The 25633-nt window shown below is 35.1% G+C and overlaps 2 protein-coding genes and 1 long non-coding RNA gene across 5 annotated transcripts in view; 1 reads left to right on the forward strand and 2 right to left on the reverse strand.

Moving 5' to 3' along the window:
- GNB4 (G protein subunit beta 4) overlaps positions 1-17385 on the forward strand; it is a 51191-nt gene extending 33806 nt beyond the window's left edge. For all 3 annotated transcript variants that reach the window (XM_074367569.1, XM_074367568.1, XM_045511282.2), the window contains 6 exons: positions 2274-2337; positions 3788-3950; positions 4955-5021; positions 5125-5326; positions 9124-9340; positions 12953-17385. In XM_074367569.1, the coding sequence (XP_074223670.1) occupies positions 2274-2337; positions 3788-3950; positions 4955-5021; positions 5125-5326; positions 9124-9340; positions 12953-13059 (820 nt within the window). In that variant the 3' untranslated portion in view covers positions 13060-17385. The remainder of the gene's footprint in view (positions 1-2273; positions 2338-3787; positions 3951-4954; positions 5022-5124; positions 5327-9123; positions 9341-12952) is intronic.
- LOC123614782 (uncharacterized) lies at positions 6-3777 on the reverse strand. Its single transcript, XR_006722249.2, has 3 exons — positions 3299-3777; positions 1258-1367; positions 6-1152 (listed from the first exon to the last, which is right to left on the reverse strand). It is a non-coding gene; the product is annotated as an uncharacterized LOC123614782 (long non-coding RNA).
- A 391-nt stretch (positions 17386-17776) lies between the features above and the next one.
- Positions 17777-25633, reverse strand: part of MFN1 (mitofusin 1) — a 31993-nt gene continuing 24136 nt past the window's right edge. The window contains exons 15-18 of the mRNA XM_010947810.3: positions 24329-24481; positions 23341-23537; positions 21705-21839; positions 17777-19887 (exon numbers count right to left, since the gene is read on the reverse strand). Of these exons, the coding sequence (XP_010946112.1) occupies positions 19806-19887; positions 21705-21839; positions 23341-23537; positions 24329-24481 (567 nt within the window). The 3' untranslated portion in view covers positions 17777-19805. The remainder of the gene's footprint in view (positions 19888-21704; positions 21840-23340; positions 23538-24328; positions 24482-25633) is intronic.

Below are 25633 nucleotides of genomic sequence, written 5' to 3' on the forward strand. Positions count from 1 at the left end.
TTTGTACCTGCCATTTTCAAACTGTCCACAGAATTATTTTTGTTAAGAGTCATCTCTTGCTTTTTCTTTGTTTAGAAACAACTTATATCTATGAAGTGTTTGCAGAACATAAATCTAATATGAACAGCGCTTTTACTAAAATATTCATTGACACTTTAAAAGTTTAAAAACTTTTAATATGGAAAATAAATTTACCTCTCAAAAATATCCTTTATAAAATGAACCAGGAAAAATATTTAGGCTTTCTTTTCTTTGCAGTGGGGTATTATTATACTTTGTTTTTTAACATGCCAAGGCAGTTTTATGGTATATCACCCTTGAAATTTCAGTTAATAAGGAAATATTTGTTCAGTATTGCTATGTACAATTTACCAGATATTTCTATAATTATTTATTACCTAAATTCACAAAGGATGGAATTACATAAAGTAACGACATTTATTTTCATTGAATACATCTTTTATTCCCCTAACCCCAACAAACAAGTGTGTGTGTTTCAAGCATGTGGGTGCACACGTGTGCACACACACTCAGCTGCCATCTGGCTTGCAATTGAATATTTAGTCATGACGATTTACTTTGTTCATGGGGTTACAGTGTGGTCTATGCTTTTTCCAGAGTTTCTGGCAATGGCAGGGCACTCGCTGCCAGAGTGGTTGACTTGTTCCTTTAATTTGGTTCATCTAACTGAGAAAAAGGCTTAACTAAGACATTATTTAATAGAAATTGCACATTTTTCCTCTTCTTCCAGGAGAACCTAAAAATGTCACTGCGTGTTGCTAATACTTGACACATCTCGAAGTAGATGGATATTTGAGCACAGTCATATAGAACTGGTGCCTCTTGGGAGGGAATAAGTAAAATTACATAATTGACAACTGACATAAAGCTAGGCCAAGTGTTTTATTCCTTTTCTTGAAGAAGTTTAAGATAAAAAATAATCTGCCCATTGATACAGCAAATGTTTAACTCAAAACACAATCACTTGAAACAATGATAATGTTGCTTACTTTCCTTAAAATTTTCTCAAGACCATTAATCTTCTTAGAAAGACAGAAGTATCAACAAAGAACCTGTCTTACCTTGGCTTCCTACCCATTCTGATTATCCACTTATTATTTATCGTTCTTCTCAACTCAGTGCTGATGATGCCTGTTGATTTTTAAAGAATTTACTTTAGGTTCAATCCAACAGCTTACAGTTAGATCTTCGCTTTTATAAAACTTACAGTGATCACTACATAACCATGTTCTTTACCTGTAGTGAAGGGACCTGGGTGGCTGGGCGACAGGGACAGGAATGTGATTCTTTTCACTGTATCTCCTTTTGCATCTTTTGAATTTTATGCCATAGTGAAAAATAAAATTCTGAAACAGAACAAAAAATTTAGTGACTAATGATTACTTAGTCAAGAGTTCATATTTAGCCTGGCGAACAAAGCTTTCACCATTTAAGCCCAGTCTACTTTTCTAAACCATTTATCTTATTTCTTACAAACGCTATATAACTGGGAAATTCACAATTCCTGAAACACCCCCCATTTTTTTGCATTCTTGCCATGGAACATACTTAACCTCCTTGTAGAATACAGACTTTTTTTTTTTCTATCTTTAGCTTTCAAAATTCCATTTTTCAAGATGCATTTTCCTTTGTGATACTACTTGATTAACTCAATTAGCGATTATTTGTCCTTTGTTTATTTTCCTGTGGCCTTTTGTTTTATACCACTCTTCTGCCAGTTTTCACTTGCCTGGTTTACTATAGATACGTGTAAGTGTCTTGTCTCCACCAGAGGTGGCGGCCACGAGGGCAGGAGGAATAGCTGGTGTTGTATCCCTAACACTGCTTACGTTCACAGGCTCCCAGTTGATATTTGTAAACTGAATGAAATATGGTGGTTAGACCTATATGTACATACTCTATTGTCATTATATTTAAATCAATAAATAATAAACCAGTCAGCTAACATCTTCCAGAATCTTGAATAAGAACTAGAATGTTTTCACCATGAAAAAGTTGAATCATAACCAGAGACATTTTTAGTAAAATGTCTAAATTTTGCTAAGTTCTATGTTTGCTAAGTTATGTTGAAATTTTTTTGGCATGCAGAATACATTTTTTTAAAGTTGGGAGAATATTCCCTGGTATCAGGTTTTTAATTAGAGAAGTTATTTTTGTCTTTTCTGAACTGTTCTACATGAATGCAATGCATAACTAATTTAAACTACTTTTTTCCTCTGAGTGTCAAATTATTTTTGTGTTTGTTCCTCTAGGCTACTAGTCAGTGCTTCCCAAGATGGAAAATTAATTATTTGGGATAGCTATACAACAAATAAGGTAGAATTTCTTAATCATTCTCTTGTATAACCTTTTATTTGGTTTCATGTCCACCAGTTCTTCCCTTTATTCTGTTACTTCGAACTTTAATCTCCTTTTGGGATAAATTTATTCCATTAATTTTAACCTAGATCCTCTCTTGAGGCTTAGTGTTTGCTTTTAATATTTAGCTCTTCTTTTTATTCCCAAGGACAGCTATAGGAATATAGTTCAGTGTGTCTTATTTGAGTCTCATATTTCATATTAGAAGACAGTGTGCATCAGTTTTACATACAAATGACTTTTTAAAAAATTCACATTTCCTAATGTGACAGCAACCCTGCGGTTTTTATTTTTGGTTGTGGGTAAGTTAGCATGTTTTCTTTGGTCCACTCTAGGCACTGATTTGTGATTCTGGACTGCTCAGAAGAGACAGTAGATTGGAGGCAAATTACATCTTGTTTAGATCCCTTGGTGGTAAAAGCCAGTGGGTCCTCCTGGTATGTCCACTAGAAAGAACCCCTGATGTAGACATGCTGAGAGGTAGTGGAAAAGCTCCAGGAAGACTCTCACGAGTCAAATACTTTTAGATTCTGTATACACTTATACCACTGTTTTTTATTAAGATTTATTAAAGATTTAGAAGAATTTATTTTGTGAAATAAACAGTAACTTCAGCCTAGTTGAGAATTTAAAGCTAGCTAAGACAGATTTGTAATATAACAGTTTTTTGATATTAGTCGGCATTGAGCATGTGTCTATCAACTGTATTTTCCTAAAACAAAAAAATTGCATTAAAAAAATTTCTTTTAGAGGTTAATGAGAGCACAGTAGTAATCACACAATGTGTTGATTCTTTGTGTGGACCATTTAGCCTTACTGTTCCCATACACCTTAAATTTTGCAACCTGACCTGCAAATGATTGGTTTTGGGTAATAAGGCACCAGACAGTGGTGTGAGTAGATCAGTGCAAAATATTACCATTGTGTTATTGGAAGGATGTAGTGCCATCTCTGTGGGAGAACCACTCTGGTCAACTTCCTCACTTGTATTGTTCAGTGTTAATGTTGGAGGAAATTCTTCCTCTTTTGAGCACTACTGCAGAAACAAAGAATTTTATTAAATTCTTTATCTTTAACATTTTATACTTAATTCTTCAAATGGCTACATTAGCATTGAAACATCCTATGTTCTTGTTCTTCTTAAAAGAATACTTTCTGAAAAAAGCACTTAAATCTGAATGATTTGATAATAATACAGGAAAAATAAGAGGCATTTTAGTATGCATTCGTATTTTATTTTTTATTTTTCTCTCAAGCCATTGCATTCTTTATGTTACTTGGCTTATTTTTTAAGGTACATTTAATTTTTGGTAGTCTTTGCTTCACGGTAAATAGGTTTGAAAAACTAATGACTGTTTTTGTAATGTTCACTTAGTAATAGTTCCTATGCACTGCGTTTGTCCTGCAGATGCATGCTATTCCTTTGAGGTCCTCCTGGGTGATGACCTGTGCTTATGCTCCCTCTGGTAATTACGTTGCTTGTGGAGGACTGGACAACATCTGCTCTATATATAACTTAAAAACCAGAGAAGGAAATGTGAGAGTGAGCCGAGAGTTACCGGGTCACACAGGTGAGCTTCACTGCTTATTGTCCTCTCCTCCCAAACCTGACTCCTCCTGAAGAATGAGCCGATGGCGGAGAAGGCGTGACCGAGTGGGCTCAGTTGGGCAAAGGATGAATGTGAATCAGCTGAGAGTAGAAAGTACCATCAATCAGGGAAATACTGACTTTTTATAATTATACCAATGATGGTCATAACTCTTTCAAAAATGGCACTATTTTTTGTAAAAATTGTAAATATATTGCAAAAAATTCAAACAATAATGAAAAATATAAGAAAGCAAACAATTTTTTGTATTCTCTGCATATAACCATATAACAATTACAAGATTTTGGCACGAGCACTTAACTATGTAGTTGAAAACATGTATTAAGATACACTTATGAAGTATTTTCCACTGTGTGATTGTGCATTGCTTTATTTGCTGGTGTGTACACTATAGTTCAGTAGTATTTGGTTAGCAGTGTTCGTTAGGAATTTATTGACACTCATCAGGCTTCAGCCTCTCTGGATTCTTGGAAATATTATTTGGCTATGCTTTTTACAAGGATCTCTATAATGGTGTTTTCCTTCCATTTGCATATTTTGAAACTGCTGAATTCTGAGCATTTGAATGCCACCTTTTTCATGAAGCCTTCACTGAGGCTTTTAAAGTAGTTTTCCAGAGTACTTAACCAAGTCTGCTATAGATTATAGATATTTGTATTAAGAAGTATCTCTCTCTCTCTTAGATAATTGTAGTAGGTGGACGGGACTGTGACTTTCTCAAATTTCAAGCTTGTAACTGTCAGAGGGTCCACCATGATGTCATTGACATAGTAAATACCTGAGAGAGTTTGTTGATAAAATTCAGTTGCAGATAACAGAGTTTGAGGTAATTATAAGTAGAACTATAGATTATACTAACAAACACTTGTTGTCTAGGTATTGTATTTTTAAAAATATATTACTATTTCATACGGTAATTGAATTAATTAGTAATGACCTAAAATTTGTTACTCTCTGTGCTGTAGGCTACTTGTCCTGCTGTCGTTTTTTAGATGACAGCCAAATTGTTACGAGTTCAGGAGATACAACTTGGTAAGTTTATTCCAGAAGAATACTGATTTGGGGGTTGAGGGTGGTATTAGAAACTAATAGTCATTAACAGTCATTAATTATTTCTATTTCCTTTTGATTATAGTGCTTTATGGGACATTGAAACTGCCCAGCAGACCACTATATTCACTGGGCATTCTGGAGATGTGATGAGTCTTTCTCTGAGTCCCGACATGAGGACTTTTGTTTCTGGTGCTTGTGATGCCTCTTCCAAATTATGGGATATTCGCGATGGAATGTGTAGACAGTCTTTCACTGGACATGTGTCAGATATTAACGCCGTCAGTGTAAGTGAATAGCATTTCTAAGGAAATTTTATTGTGCATTTAAAGTGTTGAACTCTGTAGTATGATTTTAACAATTTATCTTCAAGAATTCTTATAAATAATGTGCTCTTACAACATTGAATCCTCAAATAGAGGTTTTTTTTTTTTAATGGAAAGGTTTTAATCCATAGACTTAGGTATTTATTTGTAGGTGACAGGAATAAATTTTATTTCAACCCCATAGAGAGATAGATCATCTTTTTTTGGGGGGGTGGATTAGGTTTATTTATTTTTGGAGGAGGTACTGGGGATTGAACCCAGGACCTCATGCATGCTAAGCATGCTCTCTACCACTTGAGCTATACCCTCCCCGGAGATAGACCATCTTGAGCAAACAAGCAGATCATGAACATCAGCGGTGTATTCAGAGGAGAATAAAGTCCCATATCTCTGCGGTCAAAGGGAACTACCCAAGGGAAGAACAGTCTAAAAGACAGGCAACTGCTAGTGTAGAGAGTATAGCTTTTAAAGTCAGCCAAACCCCTTAGTTCTGCTGGGAACTAGCCTTGTGAGATAAGGTGGGCTACTTAGCCTCTGTGAACCACACATTCCTCAGTTTTAGATTTTTTCTTTTGCGGGGGGATCAGGTTGGTTGGTTTGTTTATTATTCATTTATTTATTTTTAATGGAGGTACTGGGGATTGAACCCAGGACCTTGCATATGCCAAGCATGAGCTCTACCACTGAGCTGTATCCTTCCCCTCTCTCAGTTTTTAAAATAGGGATAATGCTACTACCTACATCAGAAAATGGTATGGAGACTAAACAAAACTATATTGGATGCTCAGTAAATGGTACGGATTTACCATTACCAGTAAAAGGATAGCCCCTTCACATTTTAAAAAAAACAAAAACAAACAGGTAACCACAGATGGATTAATTAAGCCAGATGACAAGTATTTGAGGATGAACTAGTCACATGTGTTTATAGTTTAAAGCTAAAAGGGCATTATGAATGACAATCAGAATGATTTATCAGTCAGTATTGAGGGGAGGGGTCCTAAAAAGAGGTGGGGTACTGCTTGACTTAGGTAAATTGTCCTATCTGGATCAGGTGCCAAAATGTATAGATATGATGAGACTTTCCAAAAGCAACGTAATTGCTAACGGTTCTGTATATAAGATATACTCTTAATTTTGCAAGAAGATATTTTTGGGGAAAAAATGTTTTTTATTTATCAAGCACATGTTGACCAAAAACTCAAAACTAAGAGTTTTTGTGTAAATGAGTTTAGGGAATTATAGATGTAGCAACAAAATCAGTAGAAAAATAATTATTTATTAATAGCTGGGGGACAGCTGCTTAATTATTAAGAAAATTAAGTTAGATCCTCATACTGAATGCTATGTATCAAATACATTCCAGATAGATAAAAATTAAGATGTGAAAAATGAAATTATGAAAAAAGAAACCAGAAGAAAATATAATTGAACATCCATTAATAGACTCAAGGGGAAGGACTTTATTCATAAAAACAAGGAAAGAAATCTAAAAGAGAAGGATAAACAAATTTGACTACATAAAAATTGAAAGTTGTTTATAGATTTAAAATTTTTTTAATTGAAAGTCAATGTACAATATTGTGTTAGTTTCAGGTGTACTACATAATGATTTAACATTTGCATAAGTTATGAAATGATCACCACAATAAGTCTAGTAACCCTGTTTCCATGCAGAGTTATTACAGTATTGACCATATTCCTTCTGCTGTGTATTACATCCCCACAGCTGATTGATTATACAACTAGAGGTTTGTGTTTCTTAATTCCCTGCACCTATTTTGCCCACCTCCACCCCCTCCTTGCAGCCCGTTTGTTCTCTGTATCCATCCATGAGTGTCTTTTTGTTCATTTTGTTTGTTTTTTTGATTCCACATATAAGTGAGATCATGTTTTTGTCTTTCTCTGTCTGACTTATTTCACTTAGCACAATACCCTCTAGATCCATCCATGTTGTTGCAAATGGCAAGATATGTGTATTTATACACACACACACACACATATATATATACACACACACATATCACATCTTTATCCATTCTTCTATCAGTGGACACTGAGGTTGCTTCCATATCTTGGCTATTGTAAATAGTGCTGCAGTAAATATGGGCTGCATGTATCTTTTCCAATTAGTGTTTTTGATTTTGGGGGTAAATACCCAGAAGTGGAATTGCTGGATCATATGGTAGTTCTCTTAATTTTTTGAGGAACCTCCATACTATTTTCCATAGTGGCTGCACCAATTTACATTCCCACCAACAGTGTAGGAGGGTTACCTTTTCTCCACATCCTCACCAACACTTGTTATTTCTTGTCTTTTTGATAATACAGATGTGAGGTGCTACCTCATTGTGGTTTTGATTTGCATTTCTCTGATGATTTAGTGATGTTGGGCGCCTTTTCATGTGTCTGCTTGCCATCTGTATATCTTCTTTGGGAAAATGTCTGTTTGGTCCTCTGCCCATATTTTAATCAATTGTTTTGTTTTGGTTTTGATACCGAGTTGCATAAGTTATTAGTATGTTTTGGATATTAACCTTATTTCGGATATACTGTTTGCAAACACCTTCTCCCATTCAGTAGGCTGCCTTTTCCTCTTGACAGTTGACAGTCTGCTTTGCTGTGTAAAAGCTGTCTTGTAGTTTGAGGTAGTCCCATTTGTTTATTTTTGCTTTTTTTCCCCTTGCCTGAGGAGACAGATCCAAAAAATTATTGCTAAGGTCATTGTCAAAGAGTATACTGGTTATGTTTGCTTCTAGGAGTTTTATGGTTTCAGGTATTATTACTTTTAAGTCTTTAATCAGTTTTGAGTTTATTTTTATGTGGTATGAGAAACTAGTCCAGTTTGATGCTTTTGCATGTATTTGACTAGTTTTCCCAACACTATTTTTTGAAGAAGTTGTCGTTTCCTCATTGTATATTCTTGCCTCCTTTGTTGTAGCTTGACTGTATATTTGTGGGTTTATTTCTGGGCCATCTCCACTGTTCCATTGATCTGTGTGTCTGTTTTTGTGCCAGTAACATACTGTTTTGTATGCAGCTTTGTAGTACTGTTTGAAATCAGGGAGTGTGATACCTCTAAAAAATTGCTTTCTGTTTTTTAAAAAGTAAGCAATATTAGAAAGCAAATGATAAACTATAAATATTTGCAACAAAGGAAACATTTGTATTCTTCATTTTATTCCTGCAAAGAATATTTTATTTTATTTATTTTATTACTGACAGAGTAATACAGATGACCAATAGATAGATGAAAAAAGTGATTTCCTCTTTTGTAAAGTGTCTGAGAAAGGGGATTCACAAACTAATAACTCACAGTTTTCTTTACTACTTTATAACCTAGCCTAACTGGAATGACTTTTGTTCTCTTTCATGAAAGGTTTCCTATTTCTCATAATGAGATTTTTGGAACATTTCTTCTAAGAGTACACATATGTAAATAAATTCTGTGAATAGCAGTGTTTAAATGTTCTAGTAAGACACATGGAGTGCCAGGGCCAACACTTAATGAATACTTGCTCTGTGCTGAACAAGGGTTTGGGATTTTGCATGTATTATTTCATTCAGTCCTAACCAGCACTCAGAATCTGAAACTAAGGCCTAAGTGTTCAAGAATCTTTAGTGCTTTACATCATTCACCTGGTAAGAAGCCAAGTTGGAATCTGAACCTAGGTCTGTCTTAGCCTAGAGTCTGTTGTTACACTGCCTCACATAATTTCTATATACATCGATGGAATAAATGTTGCTTTTCCTTCTAGTTTTTCCCAAATGGATACGCCTTTGCCACTGGCTCTGATGATGCCACTTGCCGGCTCTTTGACCTTCGTGCAGACCAGGAGTTACTGCTGTATTCTCATGACAATATCATCTGTGGGATCACTTCCGTAGCCTTCTCAAAAAGCGGGCGTCTCCTGTTAGCTGGCTATGATGACTTCAACTGTAACGTGTGGGACACGCTCAAAGGAGATCGTGCAGGTTAGTAAATAAGTCCATGTTAGGTTTTGATTTTGTCAGGAAATGTGAAAGGGCTCCTGTCACTTGTTTTCGGGGCCTCCTGGACACCCTGGGGCCATGGGGAACGGTAGCCTGGCTCTTCTCATTCATGGTCAATATTGCCTCAACTTTGAGTGCAGTTCCCGTCCATGAACCATACTTACATTTACGTTTCTGTTTTCTGAAGAGTTTTATCTGAGTTTATAATATTTTCTTGTTTGGTAAGTTTTGACATAAAGATGAATAGTGAGTATCATTTAGGGTGGTCTTTTCCAAATTACAGTTTCCCTGTAACCTGACAGGAAATGCTGTAACTGTTATGGACCATGACTTTTTGCCTTCAATCTCATCTGGGATGGGACACAGAACCATTGTCTCCCCTGAGTCCCATACTCCGAGTCCTCCTCTGCAGCTTCCAGAATATTAGCATCAAGTCATCCTGGGGACTGTCATTAATAACACATTACACAGGGTGATGTAAAAATTTTTTTGGAATAAAAATTATACTCAAGGAATCAAATAGTTTTGCATGACTTGTTACCAGAACACAGCAGTCCTCTGACCCCAGCTCATATTTTCTGCTCCCAAAGAGAGCTTTTAAGTATTTACCTCCATACCTTTGAGTAACATGCCTGTATTGGTTTTTTTTAAAAAAACACTTTACGCATTATCTGTTGAGGGTTTGGCCTTGACATCCCTCCTCCCACCTCAGTGCCCATCTTCCAGTTTTTCCTGTGTAGTGAATTTTGTTTAGAACATCAGTGTTGGTGTAATTACGACTTTTTAAACAGTTCTTACTGCTGAGCAGTGAGGTATATGCTGTGTGACTCCTTTGCTATGCAGCTTTTTTTTTAAACATTTTTAATTGATTTATAATCATTTTACAATGTTTTGTCAAATTCCAGTGTAGAGCACAATTTTTCAGTTATACATGAACATATATATATTCATTGTCACGTTTTTTTCTCTGTGAGCTACCATAAGATCTTGCATATATTTCCCTGTGCTGTACAGTATAATCTTGTTTATCTGTTCTACATTTTGAAACCCCATTCTATCCCTTCCCACCCCCCGCCCCCTTGGCTATGCAGCTTTTTTATATTCTCTAGGGTTAAATTAATTATTTGGCTTACACCCTTAGTCTTAATGTACTTCTCACTAATTAATCTTCAGACTTTCTGCCAGTTTTGTTATCTGGGAATGGACCCATTTTTACCGTTCTGGGTATTCAGTGGAGCTTTTAATCTGGAAACTTATTTATACCTGGTAGTACTGGGAATTTTGAGGGGTGTATTTAATTGGTTGCATTTTTTCCCATTATCATTCTCTTTGTAGAACTCCCATTATTCTGATGTTGGAGTTTCTTAGACTTTATTATATTTTCTGTTTTCCGTCTGTCGTTTTTGCTCCATGTTCTGAGAAATCCTTGCCTTTTCTTTCCATGACTCTTGTGTTAAACTTTTGTTTTTTCATTTTTGCTACCATCTTTTTGAGAGGTTTTTCTCTTAAGGCACCCATTCTTTTTTTCATGAGTAAAGTTTTTTGTTTCTTTGAGGTTGTTAATGAAAGCCTTTTTTTGAAGTTTTCTTCTTTTGAGCATAGTCTTTTGTGTTTTGCAGGTTGCCTTCCTTCCCCCTTATTTTTTCAGTCTCCTGTCAAGCATATTTCCTTAAAACTCTGGTGATTCTTAGCTTCTTACTCATGCTAAAGAGGGAGGCGCTGAAACTGGGAAAGCCCTCTGCACGTGGTTGGGTGTCCTGGCTGTGGCCTCACTGCAGGGCGATCCTCCCAGGCTTTCTTTGGGGAACCTCTGTCCGATCTTACGGCCTTTCCCCTTGGGCCAGCTGTGTTCTCTGAGGTGGAGCTTCTCCTTTTCTTCCTGGAGTATATAAGCTGACTGGACAGTTTGGGGGCTGACTTCAGGAGGAAAGCTGGGTGCAAAAACAGTAGCAAGTAAACCTTCCTTATTCCCCATTTTCAGCAGTTTGACCAACTTGAACTCTGCCTGTTTTCTTCCAGTTAAGAGACCCTCTGTGACTCTCTCCAGCAAGTTAAGTCTCTGGTCTCATGCTCTAGGGCAGAACCATCAATCATCTGACTGCAGAGTGAAGACCTGGGAGTCTAGCTGGTTCCTGGACACTTTCTAATGCAGTCTTAGTTGGTCCTGTCTTTGCCCCTTTCTGGTTCCACTAGCATCTGATCCTTCTGGAGGTTCTGCAGTATAGTTTTGTTTCCTGGCTTGCCAAACCATTTGCTTTGAATTCAGCATTTTGGGGTCCACTAACAGTCACTGCCACATAGCTCACAGAACTTTGCTGTGTTGCTTGCTCTCAAATCCTCGGTGTCCAGTGCGTTTATATCCTTTCCCTTTTAAACTCCTGTACAGTTGTTGAATTTTCTGAGGGACCAGAGCAGTATTATTACCAGGAATAATTTTCTACAACCTGTCTGAAGAGACTGCCGAAAAGTTCACAGTTGAGCATTTTGCAAGTGGATTTTTAGACATACTCAGTTATCCAAATCCAATGACTTTTTTGAGGTATTAGGTGTTTTGCCTGGATTGAATCAATTAGTATCTATAACAAAATAAAAAAGTGTTTGTTTTCCGTATTTTTTAGCATATGCTTGAGTTTTAGTTTTGCTTTGTTACGGCTGGTTGGTATCACGTTGGCTCACCTGGATACTTTCACCTTAAAGCTGAACAGTGACTCGTGAATTGCTAATTCATTATCCTTTCCAATGTGACTTGGAGTATTGAGCCACAATGTTCATTTTTTGTTATTTTAACCCATAATGGTAAAAAATTTGCCTATTGCCAAACATTGCCATACTACAGAGAAAATTAAGTTAGGCAAGATGAACTTCTGTTCCTGCGACTGGGTGAAATGCTATGCTTCATTATAAAGATAATGCAAATTCCAACACAGTATATTAAAGAAAAAATTCTTATTGAGAATTTAATATTCTAATTTTTCTTTTAAATCTTTGCATTTCTCATTTTCCTAACAAATATTTGAGAATATTTCATTTTCTCCTGGGTGGTGATCAGTATATCACATGAGTTTAACATACAAAAGAAACTGAAACTGGATGAGTTTGATGGTTTCAGAAAGTTATGGCCAGAACATTCCAGTGTTTGGTGGCTAAAAGAGTAAAGTAAATAAATTATGTTGATATTTTTGGAAGTGGTGGTGTAAGACAGCTTCATTCTTACGTTTTTGTTGTTCTGGTGGTCAAAGTTTATTGAACTTCATTTAAAATTTCGCTTTTGCTGAAAATAGAATAGCTTATTGACAAAATTTAGTGTCAATCAGAGATGTAAAATAAAAGTCTACATATATTTTCCTAGATATAAAAAGGCATAATTATAATTTTTCAAAAATGAAAAACACAATTTGAAGCACATGTCACAGATATTCATGTAGTACCAAGACTTTCATTTCGTGTACATGCCCAGCTTACCCCTGGCGCTCAGTCTCTCAGCTCAGAGGAACTTGTTAGCTTCTTAGTACCCTCCAGGGTATTTGATGCATACACTTACTTCATTCTAAAACTTGCCCACTGCTGACTTGTTACTGAACTCTTGTTTTTCAGGTGTTCTTGCTGGTCATGACAACCGTGTCAGCTGTTTAGGTGTAACTGATGATGGCATGGCTGTGGCAACAGGGTCTTGGGACAGTTTTCTTAGAATCTGGAATTAACAGTGCATAACAGATTTTCTGTTCTCCACCAATATCTGGAGAAATCCGTACTACAGCCTATAGCTGTGAAAAAAGAATTTACCTTATATTTGCAGGTGAAGATTTTTCTATTGAGATTATTATATACAAAAAAAGAAGCTTTCAAGTAAACTACAATACAAAAAAAAGGTGAAAAAAATAAGGTAAAGGTGCTTGCTAAGATCAGAAGGACCAGTGTATTAGAGAAGTTGAGCTAACTTAACCTTGAATTTTTGCTCGTACTCAGTCTATTTGTGTAGAACAGAATGTATACACTATAGCAGCCTGTCATGTTTGATTGTATGTATGTGTTGCATTTTTAAAGAACTATATTTTTAACTTTGTATACATAAGATTAAGTGTCACATTTTTGAGTTTTGTAATGGAGGAACCAGGCACAGGAATAGATGAAGTGATACCGTAGGTGTGTGTACTGATGTTGGAAGAAAGTCTCTTTGAACTCCGTTCTTTCTTTCTGATCTGAAAGAAATCCTGGTCACTACTGGTTAAGAATGCTGATAGGCCTAGGTACCGCGGAGGGGAGTCCTTCTGATTATCATTAGTTTCTAGTACATCGTTTGCCATCTTATCAATTGAAGTAAGTGCTCATATTCGGTCCTTTGAAGGGGACATAATCATAAGGAAGGCCAGGGAATAGAGCTCTCACTCTGAAATTTTAGACATACATAAGAAACTTGTATTATGTTAATAGGTAGATAGCAGTAATCACATATAAATGTAGGCATTTTAAAAAGCTGGTTAGGATCAAATGACACTTCAGGTAGCATTCTAAATAGTTGGGCTTTCCTATTGATTTCATATTCTAGAACTGAGTTATAGAGTGCCCTCCCTGTTTCAGAAGATTGATAAACATTTGGATTGTCCTTGCATCTGAAGAATTTCCCCGCAATGTTCTCCATCAGTATTCATCTAGACAGGAAATACAATGTAACAGCATTACATTTTTGAAAGAAGTGTAAAAGCTAACCAATCACTAGACATGACGAGTTATCATTGTAACAAGGTTGCTTTTTATGAATTTATGTTCACATAATACAAAATCTGAATTGATGGAAACTATCTGTGCCTTCAAAAACTTAAAAAGGAAACATTCAAGTTTTTTGATCTTAATATTTCTTTCCTTTGCACAAAATATTGGTTTCTAAGTGGTTTTGCTTCAAAGAAAATCTAAAGTGAGCCCCGCTTTAAAGCAAAAAGAAAATTCTAAGAGCAGTTCTTCAAGGAGCCAGAGGAAAATACTAATAAGCAGTTCCTCTCCTTGTCAATGATACAATAATGTGGCTATTACTAGAGCGTGCCCCCCTGAGCTTAAACAAAGGTACTTTCCCCTTTGGATTTTCTCTACAAATAACCCAAATGATTGACAATAGAAGATTGTTAGTCTTGCCTGATGGTGAAGTCTTGGGGTTTTTCCAATAAAGAAGTGTATTGTGTTTTGTAACTTAGTAAACTGTCAGTTACTGTTGAGATAGGTCTGTTAACTTTTGATCACTTGTAACCCTAACCTAAATACTCCCAAATTTTATTTGTAAATTTTCATTTTTATATTGTGAATGTGCTAATAAGTGCACCAACCTTATTAAGTATAATTAAGTCAGTAACAGTTTTGTGTAGATCAGTTGATACTAAAAGAGAATAAAATGGAAAGAGGATGATTAAGATACAGGACCAAAAAACCCAGACTATTGTAGATAGCAGGCATGAATGTGTATTTATATACAAGACTTCTATGAACTTTTGCTGTTAATGATTATGGACTATTTACATCACTTCATAAAGAGCAGCTCTTTGAGATAAGGTAAGGATATTTTAAAGGAACATACTCATTTCCAGAAATAGGGATGGTTGCCATGTGGTTCAGCAATTTATTCCAAAATCCTGTTCAAGAAAGCACTTCTGCCATGTGCAAGATAGCCTTATAAAGAGTATCTCCTTTACTTTGTTGGTGATTCTAGTAATAAGACACTTTAGCCAGAGAGGCACACAGACAAGTATTCTAGTCTTAAACATGTTAATAAAAATGATTTGATGTTATTAAATTTTTTATAGTTAAAAGGCATTTCCCATAATTAAATATGTACTAGGCAACTGAAAACTGACCACTGTTATAGCTAATTATACATGAATGACTGAATGGTGACCTTATTACCACATTAATTTAGTAGTTAAATCTTTTGTTTTCTAGAGGTATGCGTTCCAGTTGCTAGATATATTTGTTTACTTGTGGTTTTGAGTTCAGCAGATTGACCATTTCTTTTGTGCATAAGACTTCCTGAAATCAGTAAGAGTGTATAATTTATAGAAGTACAGTATAGTTTGAATCTTAGTTTTTCAAAATCTTAATATGCCTGTACATTGTAGTAAGAAATTTGCATCAATATTGTAGTTCTGGTGCCTAATAATTTTTCTTTTTACCTTGTAAGAAAGATTTAAACATAATGTGCCTCAGTAGGTTTACTTATAGATTCTTTATTCACTTCATAAAGAACAGTTTTTAAGATGTTGCAAGAATATCTTAAAGGCACATATTCTTTTCTAAAACAAAGTGGAGGGATTGCCACGTGATTCAGCACATCATCCCATAAACCTGCCCAAGAAAGCACTTCGTGCTGTCAGCAAGGACATTGCTTTCACTCTGATGGAAAGGCTTCATTTTTGGCAGCTATGCTATTAGAGATTTAGACTACATACTCCAAGGTCCTCCCTAGCTCAGATTTTTACAGTTGTGAGTCCATGGTTACAACAGCATGTTGAGTTCCATCTTCAGAGAGGCAAAGATTTGGCTTAATATTTCAAGAGATACTTAACTATCAAGAAATACTTCTCAATTCTCCAATAGAGCCTAGTAGGCAATCTCCTTATTTTAATTTAGAGTCAGCTGAACTGATTAATATTGCATGATGATAGTAAATTAGTCTCCTAGACATAACAGATGTAGATGCTTCTCGAATATGTTAAGTCATTTTAAAGTTAACCTATTGAAAGAGAAATGGAGCTTCTCCAGGTGACAAAATGAAATTTTTATTATTGTTAAAAAAAATACCGTGTCAATATTACATGGCTAATCTCCAACACTTTTGATGTGTTAGATTTAGTAATAAATTAAGACTTTAACTGTTTTAAAAATGAAGATGTTCAGGGAAATTTATGCTTGATTATTGGTGAATGTCTCAGTTTAAATTATAACACAGTTGAACACTTGTGACCTACCTGTTGATGTGTTTAAAGTTAATGGAAACCGATTAAACAATCTCCCAAATGGGCCTATCATTTTAATAATAATGTTCTAAAACCTTTAGGGTATGATTCAGGCTTAAAAACATTTTAAAGTTAAGTGCTATGTTCAGTTTCTAATACCCCTTTTGCCATTGTGAAAAGTGAAATTTTAAATGGTTTCTTACCTCCTGTTAGAATTTTTAAAACACTCACCAGTCAGACTATCTTTCTTGTGAGAAAGGGTAGCACAATGAATAAAATTGGTATTTTAAATTAGATTAAGTAGAATGTGAAGTCCACTTCATAATTAATAATTTTTCTCCCATTTTCAGTTGTCTTAAATTCAGTGCAGTATTTAAAAATGTTGGTTCCAATAGGTACTCATTAAAATGGTGTGTGATTGAATGTCTAAGCTAGCATAGTTTAAAAAAGTAATTTATTAATCAGATTGATGGTACACCTTGTATTTAGCAAATTTGTTTGCATGTTGATAAAATTTCCTGTCTTTTTTCTTAAATCCAATTATTGAGCCTATAAAATAGTTGATTAATGCAGCATATGAAAAACTGGTTATGTGTTTCAACTGGTGTTATATGTGCCTGACAAAATCTTACATCATCCAGTATTTATTTTTTAATAGAACTTCAGTGATATACTTGGTAAATACTTCAAGCCTTTTCTGTCTCTTACACAATGGTGCTCTATCCTATTGTTTTCTCTTTTCCAAGAAGCATCTGAACACTTGCATTTGCGTATTCTTATCCAAAGGCATTGACATCTAAGTGGGTTTTTAAAGTTATCAAAATGTTTTTCTTCACCTAGAATGGTTTCTACACTTGTGGCCAACTGAATCTGAATGTCAGTAGTTTGCAGTTAGACTATGGGAAGGTGAATGTACTAGATTAAAGCTCTTATAAAAAGCTTTCCACCAAACTATGGACTTGTATCATGATTTAGCAGTACTCTTGGATCTTTCCTGCACAGTGATTCCTTCCTTTATGTGTGCAGTAGCTCTGTGAAATAATGTTGCTGTGAATTGATACTGTAATCAATAAAGTGCTTTTAACCAGAGTTCATGTAGCATGTTTTAAGTCAATTTTTAGTAGGATCACTTTTAATTAAGTCCCAGAACTAAACTCCAAGCCCAGTATTTCATGCTCAGCTCTGATTCCTTTATCTAAACACAGGTAATTATTTTGTCATAAAAAATGAATGGGCTGCTGGTAGCAAGGAAGAGACTGGAGTGCCACTGACCTATCCTATAGTACTGTGAATGTTAGCCTACTATTAAAAGGCCACAGATTTTCATTAAAAAGCAAAATTACATCACTCTTTCCCTAAAGCTCCCCCTTAGGATAAAGATGAGCCAGTCTCCCCAAGATAGTTTATATGTCTACCATAAAAATCATTAATAAAAGGTTAAAACTCACTAAATGCCAGTATAAATGCTACATTTACCAACTATCAGGCAAACAAGTTTTATTTTCACCTTGTAAGCTTGCATACTTATAAAATGTAGTGTTGTAAAAAGTTTAAGCTTATACAAAGTTTATAAATAATTCTGCAAACATACATAGCAGACAATCAAGTAAATGTGCAATAACCTTGAACTACATCAGCTGTATAAATCACATCATTTCTTTATAATTCACAGGCTTGGTCATAGGTGTACTTATCTCCTGGTGTAAAGGTTGGGTTTCATTATTTTAGTATCCCATTTCCAACGTTCATACATTTTCGAACTTATCAGGCACAACTGCCTTCAAGCTAGTGATGGAGAACTTTAGTATAAACTTACTCTCCAGAACCACTATTCCAGGAGTTCCCAAACTTTAGCATGTATCAGGATCACCTAGTATTTGATTCAGTAGGTCTGGTGTGAGAAGTTGACAAGTGATACTGTTGATCAAGGAACTAACTTTGAGAACCACCGTGCTACAGTAATGCGGTGACACCAAACCACTATGCTATTTCAAAAGTTCAAGTACTTGCATATATATATTAAGGCCTTGAGCTCATAACCTTAATCAGCAGTACTCAGTCCTAGACATCAGTTTTTTATGTTACAGTTGTTACCTAATCCCACTTCTTAGTGGCTTGTATCATTTTTTGGTTATAAAGCAACATCATTAGCTATAAACCAATATTTGTTTGGATTTGAATATTGCATCATAGTATCTGATGTGCTTAAAAATGTGTTTTTAAAAGGCTTCTATGGCCTAAATAATGTTATTTTCTCTTTAAAATATCCTAAGAAATAGTGTTGCACCTGCTATGAAAAGACCGGAATATCCACAAGCCTTAAAGGCACAGAAAAGGAAGTAGTCAGTATTAAAAGAAAAAAGCCTGGAACATCCTTCCCTGGAAAAGCAGCACACACTAAAGCACTGTGTCCTCTGGGATTGTGCATTTCTAACCAGCGTGTGGGTTATGTTGATTTGGTGGTCCTCAAAATTACATTTTGTTCAGCAAAGCCCTAGAATGTCAGTTTTAAGTTTCAGTTAGTTTTTAACAGAGAAACAGACACAATTCTTGAACCCCAAAACATTTCATTATGGTACAAAATACAGTCATAATTTTTAACCGTGCCCTGACAAATTCATACAATTCAATAAATATAAAAGCTACCGGGGCAGGGGCGGGGGATGACGACAATCCAGCAGTATCCTTGGCAAGCACCTTCTGAGGAACACTGTTAAACATACATGACTGTCATGTAACCACCCAAAATTCAGACCTTCCATATCTTTGGCTATTTTTATCACTTCAAACTTGACTTCTAAAACTGAGATAGAAAGTGTTCTTTACTGGAATCAGAGTTGAGGCTGAAATGTTTCTTTAGAAACAGGTGAGCAAACTTAGACCCAGATACTTTTATAAGAGACTATTTGTAATAACAAACCTGAATACTGTTTTGTATCAGTTTTAATGGGAATAAAAGGAGTAAAAACAGCATTATGTATTAGTGGTTTACATACCTGCTGGGATGGCAAAAGTGATTGTAACCTGCATAAATAATACACTCAAGAACATTCCACACTCCCTTGTGGTTAGAGCAATGCAGTTTATAAAACAAGAAGGTGACTATTCCCATTCAAGTAGGCATCAAAAATTAGTTTTGAGAAAGAAGATGAAAAGAGCATTCTCTAACTCCTGGATGCCAGGAAGCAGAGTTTTTCAGAATCAAAAACAAAGAGAGCCCTAATTAAGAGCAGGGCCCCACCCCTCAGGGGTCACAGAGTTGGTTCTTTTGCTATTAACGAATTCATTATTGTCACACAAAGGATCTTTCTTTACCCAAAATTAAAACTAAAGAGACATCATAACATTCTTCAGAAATGCAAACACCCTGAGATAGATCAATACCAGAATCTACTCAAGGATTTGCTACTTAGATACAGTTAGTATAATTCATAAAGTCACTTCATAAAAATAACTGCCCCAACCTTACAAGCTCCATTTTCTCCTATGATGATTACCAAGGCAATCTCTTAAGATTCTTCTTCATTGCTTGAATGTAGAAACTGCTTAGTAAAATTCTCCAACTCATTTTCAAGTTGAACAGCTTTATTTCTAATTAAAAACAAAACAATCTAATTATCATAAAGATCAGTGGGAAAAAAATGCATCCTATTCAAATCTTAAAAAAAAAACCACTAGCCGGCTGTTGCTACATTTATCTGAACTCAGATTATTAACCCTTTTTAAAGCACTTATTATATGTGCTACTATAACTTTGCAATAAACACAGAATCCAATGTCCAGGACTTTAAAAAAAAAGGTATACTGAGATAAAAGACAAAATCTTTAACAAGAATGAAAAGCTTATGAGACAGTGGAGTCGTATCACCTTACATAGGCGTTATATCCTAAGTCACATGGATTCCCTTTAAGTTAAGCATTTTATGTATACATGAAGTAGCTGGCAGATGTCAAAGGACCATGGTGGACCAAAAAAAAATGTTTTTTAATATTAGAACTGTACTTGATGGAGCCAAATGCCCATAACAAGAGAGGGGGAAAAAGAATGAAAACACACAGGGCAAAACAGGTTTGTGTCTTCCATACAATGCCAGGGCACGCGCGCGCGCACACACACACACACACTCTCTCTCTCTCGAATGATTTTTTTTTTTTCTTGGTCTTCTTTCATTGCTACGTGTGTACGGTCAAGGTCATATAAGTTAAATGTACATGTGAACACCACTGTATTTCTTCAGGTAACTCTAAAGCATTAGTTAACTTCTATCTGAATGGCTAAGCCTAATTTAGTAATAACGGAAAGTCCAAGTACTGTTAATATTCTAAATTTTCCTGTTAGGAAAAGAATTAGCAGATCAAAAATATTATTTATTCAAGTCAGTCTGGCCAAAATCTGAAAGCTATGTAAGTGCCAATAATCTATTTTATCATTTGCTTCTTTAACTACAAGGTGAAAAAGTATTTAAAAAGTATACTTAAGTTAAAAAAAAATTTCTACTGGGTATAGTTTCATCAAATTTGAAAGGCTTTATTTGGAGTGATCTAACTTAAAATAGGAGCGATGGAATATAGGAAATTCACTTGGGTGTGTGTCTGTGCATGTGAAGGGAGACTGGGGTTGAAGTGACAGGCAGTCAGTTACCTTTTCCAGACACTCTGAAACAGGTACCAAGAGAAGATGGCTGCCAATCAGATTAAGATACCATAGGTAAATGCTATCACAGGTGTTCTAAATATATGTCTTAAAATCCAGTTCACAAGGACAGCCTCTCCAATTTGCAGACACTGGACACTGTTTTTATACAGGCAATTTTATGGAGCATGTGTCCTGGCAACTAGCAGCAGGGAACAAATGATGTTTAATGATTCTCCTAGATTTGTAGGTGAGCCAGCCAATGGGTAATAAAGCTGAAAGTTAAGAACTGCCAAGAAGTATAGACCTGGTGATGACACTTCTGGTCTTGTTCCCCCACCAGACTCCAAAGAATCCATGACAAGTCATATTAAACCAGAATTCCACATTATATTAGGGTATCTTGTTTACTTTTGTTGCTTCAAATTTAAGTGTACCTAACAGTCTCCAGTGAGAACAGAAGTTACACGTCTTGGATATATAGGACTGAAAACTCATACGTTTAATTACAGAACTTCTGCTCTGAAAAGGCACTAATGTAGCTTAACAGAAAGCTTTAAGTGTAATCTAAAAAATTCCTTTAAGCTCAGATTTTTCTTGTTGAAATTAGCTTTCATTGAAACTGTAAAACATATGGAATTCAATATGGAAAATTATAATTAAGTCAGTAAAGTCAAAATTTTTTAACACAAATTTGCTAGTGATTTTACATAATTATATTTCAGTAATGAGATAGATAAATGTTCGTATTATTGAGAAAAAAAGGTTCAAATACCTTAAGAGCTTTGCATTGTGTTGTATTTTCTCCAGTTGATCTATTTCTTTGGATAATCTAGCAATTTCTTCTTCTAGATGTCTTTGTGTAATATCAACTTGTTGGCACAGACGAGCAAAAGTGGTTGCCATTTCCCTTAAAATAAAAAACAATTTTATCAGCAGTCATGAATGCCTTTCAAAATGAATACACTTTAATTTAAAGCTTATATAAAAAAGAGATCACAAGTTAAAAAAGTCCCAAAACATTAGGTCAAAGAACACTGCTAAGAATGGTGTGAGGGTCGGTATGACGCTTGTAAGCTTAATTTGATGGTGGCCTCAATTTCATCTGGCCTCAAGACAAATGCTCAACGAGTAATATTACTCTGCCATGTTGCTGTGAATATGAGTAAACTATAAAACAGCAGAGGCTAGATATATTTATTCAGAAGCACAATAAGCCTTACTCTTGTCCCCTGCCTATATAAAAATAAATTACTAAAAAGGAAAAAAAATTTAATGAACTTTGGTGACTCAGTCAAAAATACTTTAAGTTATAGAAACATTTAACCATGTTTCTAGAACCAAGGAGTTATATTTGTGTGCCAGTTAATATATTAACTTTGGCAAATATTACGTTTATATTTTTGCACCTTGGAGCATGCCTGGTAGATGGGTACCTCTGGAATTTAATATAGTGGTCGCAACCCTGTGCCCTCACTGTTACCATTCCCTACAGCTTTAACTAGGTTAGTACAGGCTTTGATCTTGTGTCTGAAACAGTTTAATCTTCCTGCAATTCTTGTCTCAGTCTAAAGCACTTTATATAACACACCACTGCAAAATTATTTGTTCTAGAGCTAAACGTTAATGGTATCATTCCCAGGATTCCAGTTTTCCAAACCCTAGTCCCAGTGTTAGATTATGCTCAGACACCCCCCCTCACCCCCACCATAACACATCTGCTACACTGAAACTGTGTCATGTTTCTGAACACATGTCTTTCCCCCTACCTTCTTGCCTTTGGTTTTGGCTGTTTTCTCTGTTCACTCTCTATTCTGCATGTTCAAATCTCATCAGGCTACCTCTCCTCCAGGAAACCTTTATTATCCACTATCCTTCATGATTTAAGATTCTAGAGCCTCACATTATGAAGCTCTCATATTACTTAACACTTCTCATCTTTTATTAAAATTATGTGCATGTTGCTTCTTCCATTAAATTGCAATCATCTTTAGCTCAGAAAACTTTCTAAGTCAGCTCTCAGTAGCATCCTAATACAGAACATTATACACTGATTTGACAAGAGTTCTATATATTTTTACTTAATCAGTGAAACAAATATTTAAGATACATAAAAGAAGAAATTCAGTGGACCCAGGTTATTATAATAAAATTCTCTGTAGAGTTTTTTAAAAAAATGCCTTTAAACTTATAAATCTGGGCTGTCCCAGTACAAATAAATTACATTCACCTCCATGCATTCTGAGCTCATTTGTTTGATATCATTCTATCTTTTCACTTTGGTGGCAATTACAAAACATCTTCACGTTGCGTTAATTCTTTGAGCTGCACTCTTACTCATGCATTTCTGCATGTAAGTCATACTTCAATAACGCTTTAAAATAAAAACACAGATGAATCTTTCGACTTACTGTTGTACTTGATGGCTGCAGTTGGCGCTCGTGAAGCTTACAATCATCTGCAGTTTTTCAGTTGCATAGCTCACAAACTGCTGTTTAAAGGCTCTCTCCTTGGCACGGGTGGTCCAGGTCAGCCTTTCATAAAGGTACAAAGCTCCATACATACTTAATGAAACAGATATGAGTTTCCAGCCTACAGTTTTCCAAATCTGTAAGATAAATACACAGCTTACTCTGAGAAGGAAAGCCACCACTGGGGAGATGCATGTACTAAAAGGCTTCAGAAAACTCATCAGTTCCCTACAGAGCTCTAAGTCAGACCCATTTTTTAGAAATGTATATTCTTTCTCTGTAAGAAAATATGAAATTATCAGAAATCAAGCTGAAAAGGGGACAGCACATAACTATCAGGCAAGAACTTTTACAACCTGTCAGAAATTTGGTAAGTTGATTCAATGTGTTGCAAAACGGGATGTTAATATTTTTTTAGGTCAAAGGTTTAAAAAAACCCAAACAAGTAAACCTATGCTGTTAATGATAAGAAAAAAAATTCTAAACATAAAAGAACTACCACAAAAAGTATCACCTAATACTTCAAGGCAGATCCCTTTGGTATTCAGAGAAGGCTAGATAAGGGACCTGGATTATTCCTGTTACTTCAATGTACAAGTGTTGTTTCTTTGTGTGCCGTGATATAAAAATAGGAACCATTGTTTAAAAACTTATATTGTGGTAATCATTTCACAATATATACATATATTAAGTCACCTTGTACACCTAAAACTAATACAATGTTATATGTCAATTATATTTTTAAAAATAAATTTGAAAAAGATTTACACTTGTGAAACTCTTAATTCACTAATTTTAACCTACAACTTTTCATGTCATTTTATAGATCCTGAAAACAGAGAGGTAACTACACCTTTCTTCTTCTGATCTAGCAGACAGCTTTGCAAAAATTTCAATTTTAATTACATTAAAAAGCACTGTTTCTTACCACGCCTCCAACAACAATGATGCCCATAGACGTTCTAGATGTAAGAGAAGCTAATCCCGTTATTAAGGTAACCATGAATTCTTCCTGTGATGCATTATCTGGTGTTGCTGGATTAGTAGGAGCAGTAGGAGTAGAAGCTAAAGATCTGGGGAGCTGGTAAGGTTGGGGAGAAAAAGGATTAATTCAATTAAACAACTATAAATGGAATAGTCACATTTACAAAATTCTATTGTATTCTCTTTTAAAATTATAGTAGTAAATCTACAGAAAGAATGACTTCAATTAATGAGTTCACCATAAATATACGAAGAAACTAAAAATGGTCTGAAAATTATCTTCTATGACATGGACCAATGATATCATGAAGAATAATGAATCTTCATAATATACAATGGGTCTACCTGTAACAATATGCCCTCAACTCTTAAGAGTAATTAAAAACAAAAATTTCTCCACACCAAAAACAACATCCTTTAAAAAAAACTGGACTTCAAAATTAAAACACTTACACTTTAAAAATACACGATAAAAAAAAATTAAAAGACAAGCCACAGACTAGAAAAACATACATATTTTGAAATCATATATCTGGTAAAGACCTGTATCTAGAACATATCAAGAACTCCTACAAGTCAGTAAGAAGCCAAATAACTCAATTTAAAAAACGGGCAAATGATCTGAATACACATCTCAGAAAATAAGATACATGAATAAGCACATGAAAGATGTTCAAAATCATTAGTCATTAGGGAAATAAAAATCAAAACTACAATGAGATACAACTTTATATCTGCCAGAGTAAAAAAGACAGACAATAACAAAGTCTTGAGAATGTGGAGAAACAGAACCTTAATACGTTGCTAGTGGGAATGTAAAATGGTGCAGCTGCTTTGGAAAAGTTTGGCAGTTCCTCAGAAGGTTAAACATGGAGTTACCATATGGCCTAGCAATTTCACTCCTAGATATATACTCAAGAGAAATGAAAACAGATGTCCACATAAAACCAGTACATGAGTATTAATAACGTCATTATTCATAATAGCCACAAAGTATAAACAACTGAAATGTCCACCAATTGATGAATGGATACGTAAAATGTGTGATCTCCATAATGTAGCATTATTCAGCCATTAAAAAAGGAATGGAGTATTGATATGCTACAATACTGTTGCATCATGCACCATGACAACGAACTCTGAGAACATTATGTTAAAGTGAAAAGTAGCCAGTCACAAAAGGCCACATTTTGTATGATTTCATTGATAGGAAATGTCCCGGAAGAGCAAAAATGATAGCTACAGAAGC

Source organism: Camelus bactrianus, chromosome 1 (genome assembly GCF_048773025.1).
Source record: "Camelus bactrianus isolate YW-2024 breed Bactrian camel chromosome 1, ASM4877302v1, whole genome shotgun sequence".
NCBI classification, from domain to species: Eukaryota; Metazoa; Chordata; class Mammalia; order Artiodactyla; family Camelidae; genus Camelus; species Camelus bactrianus.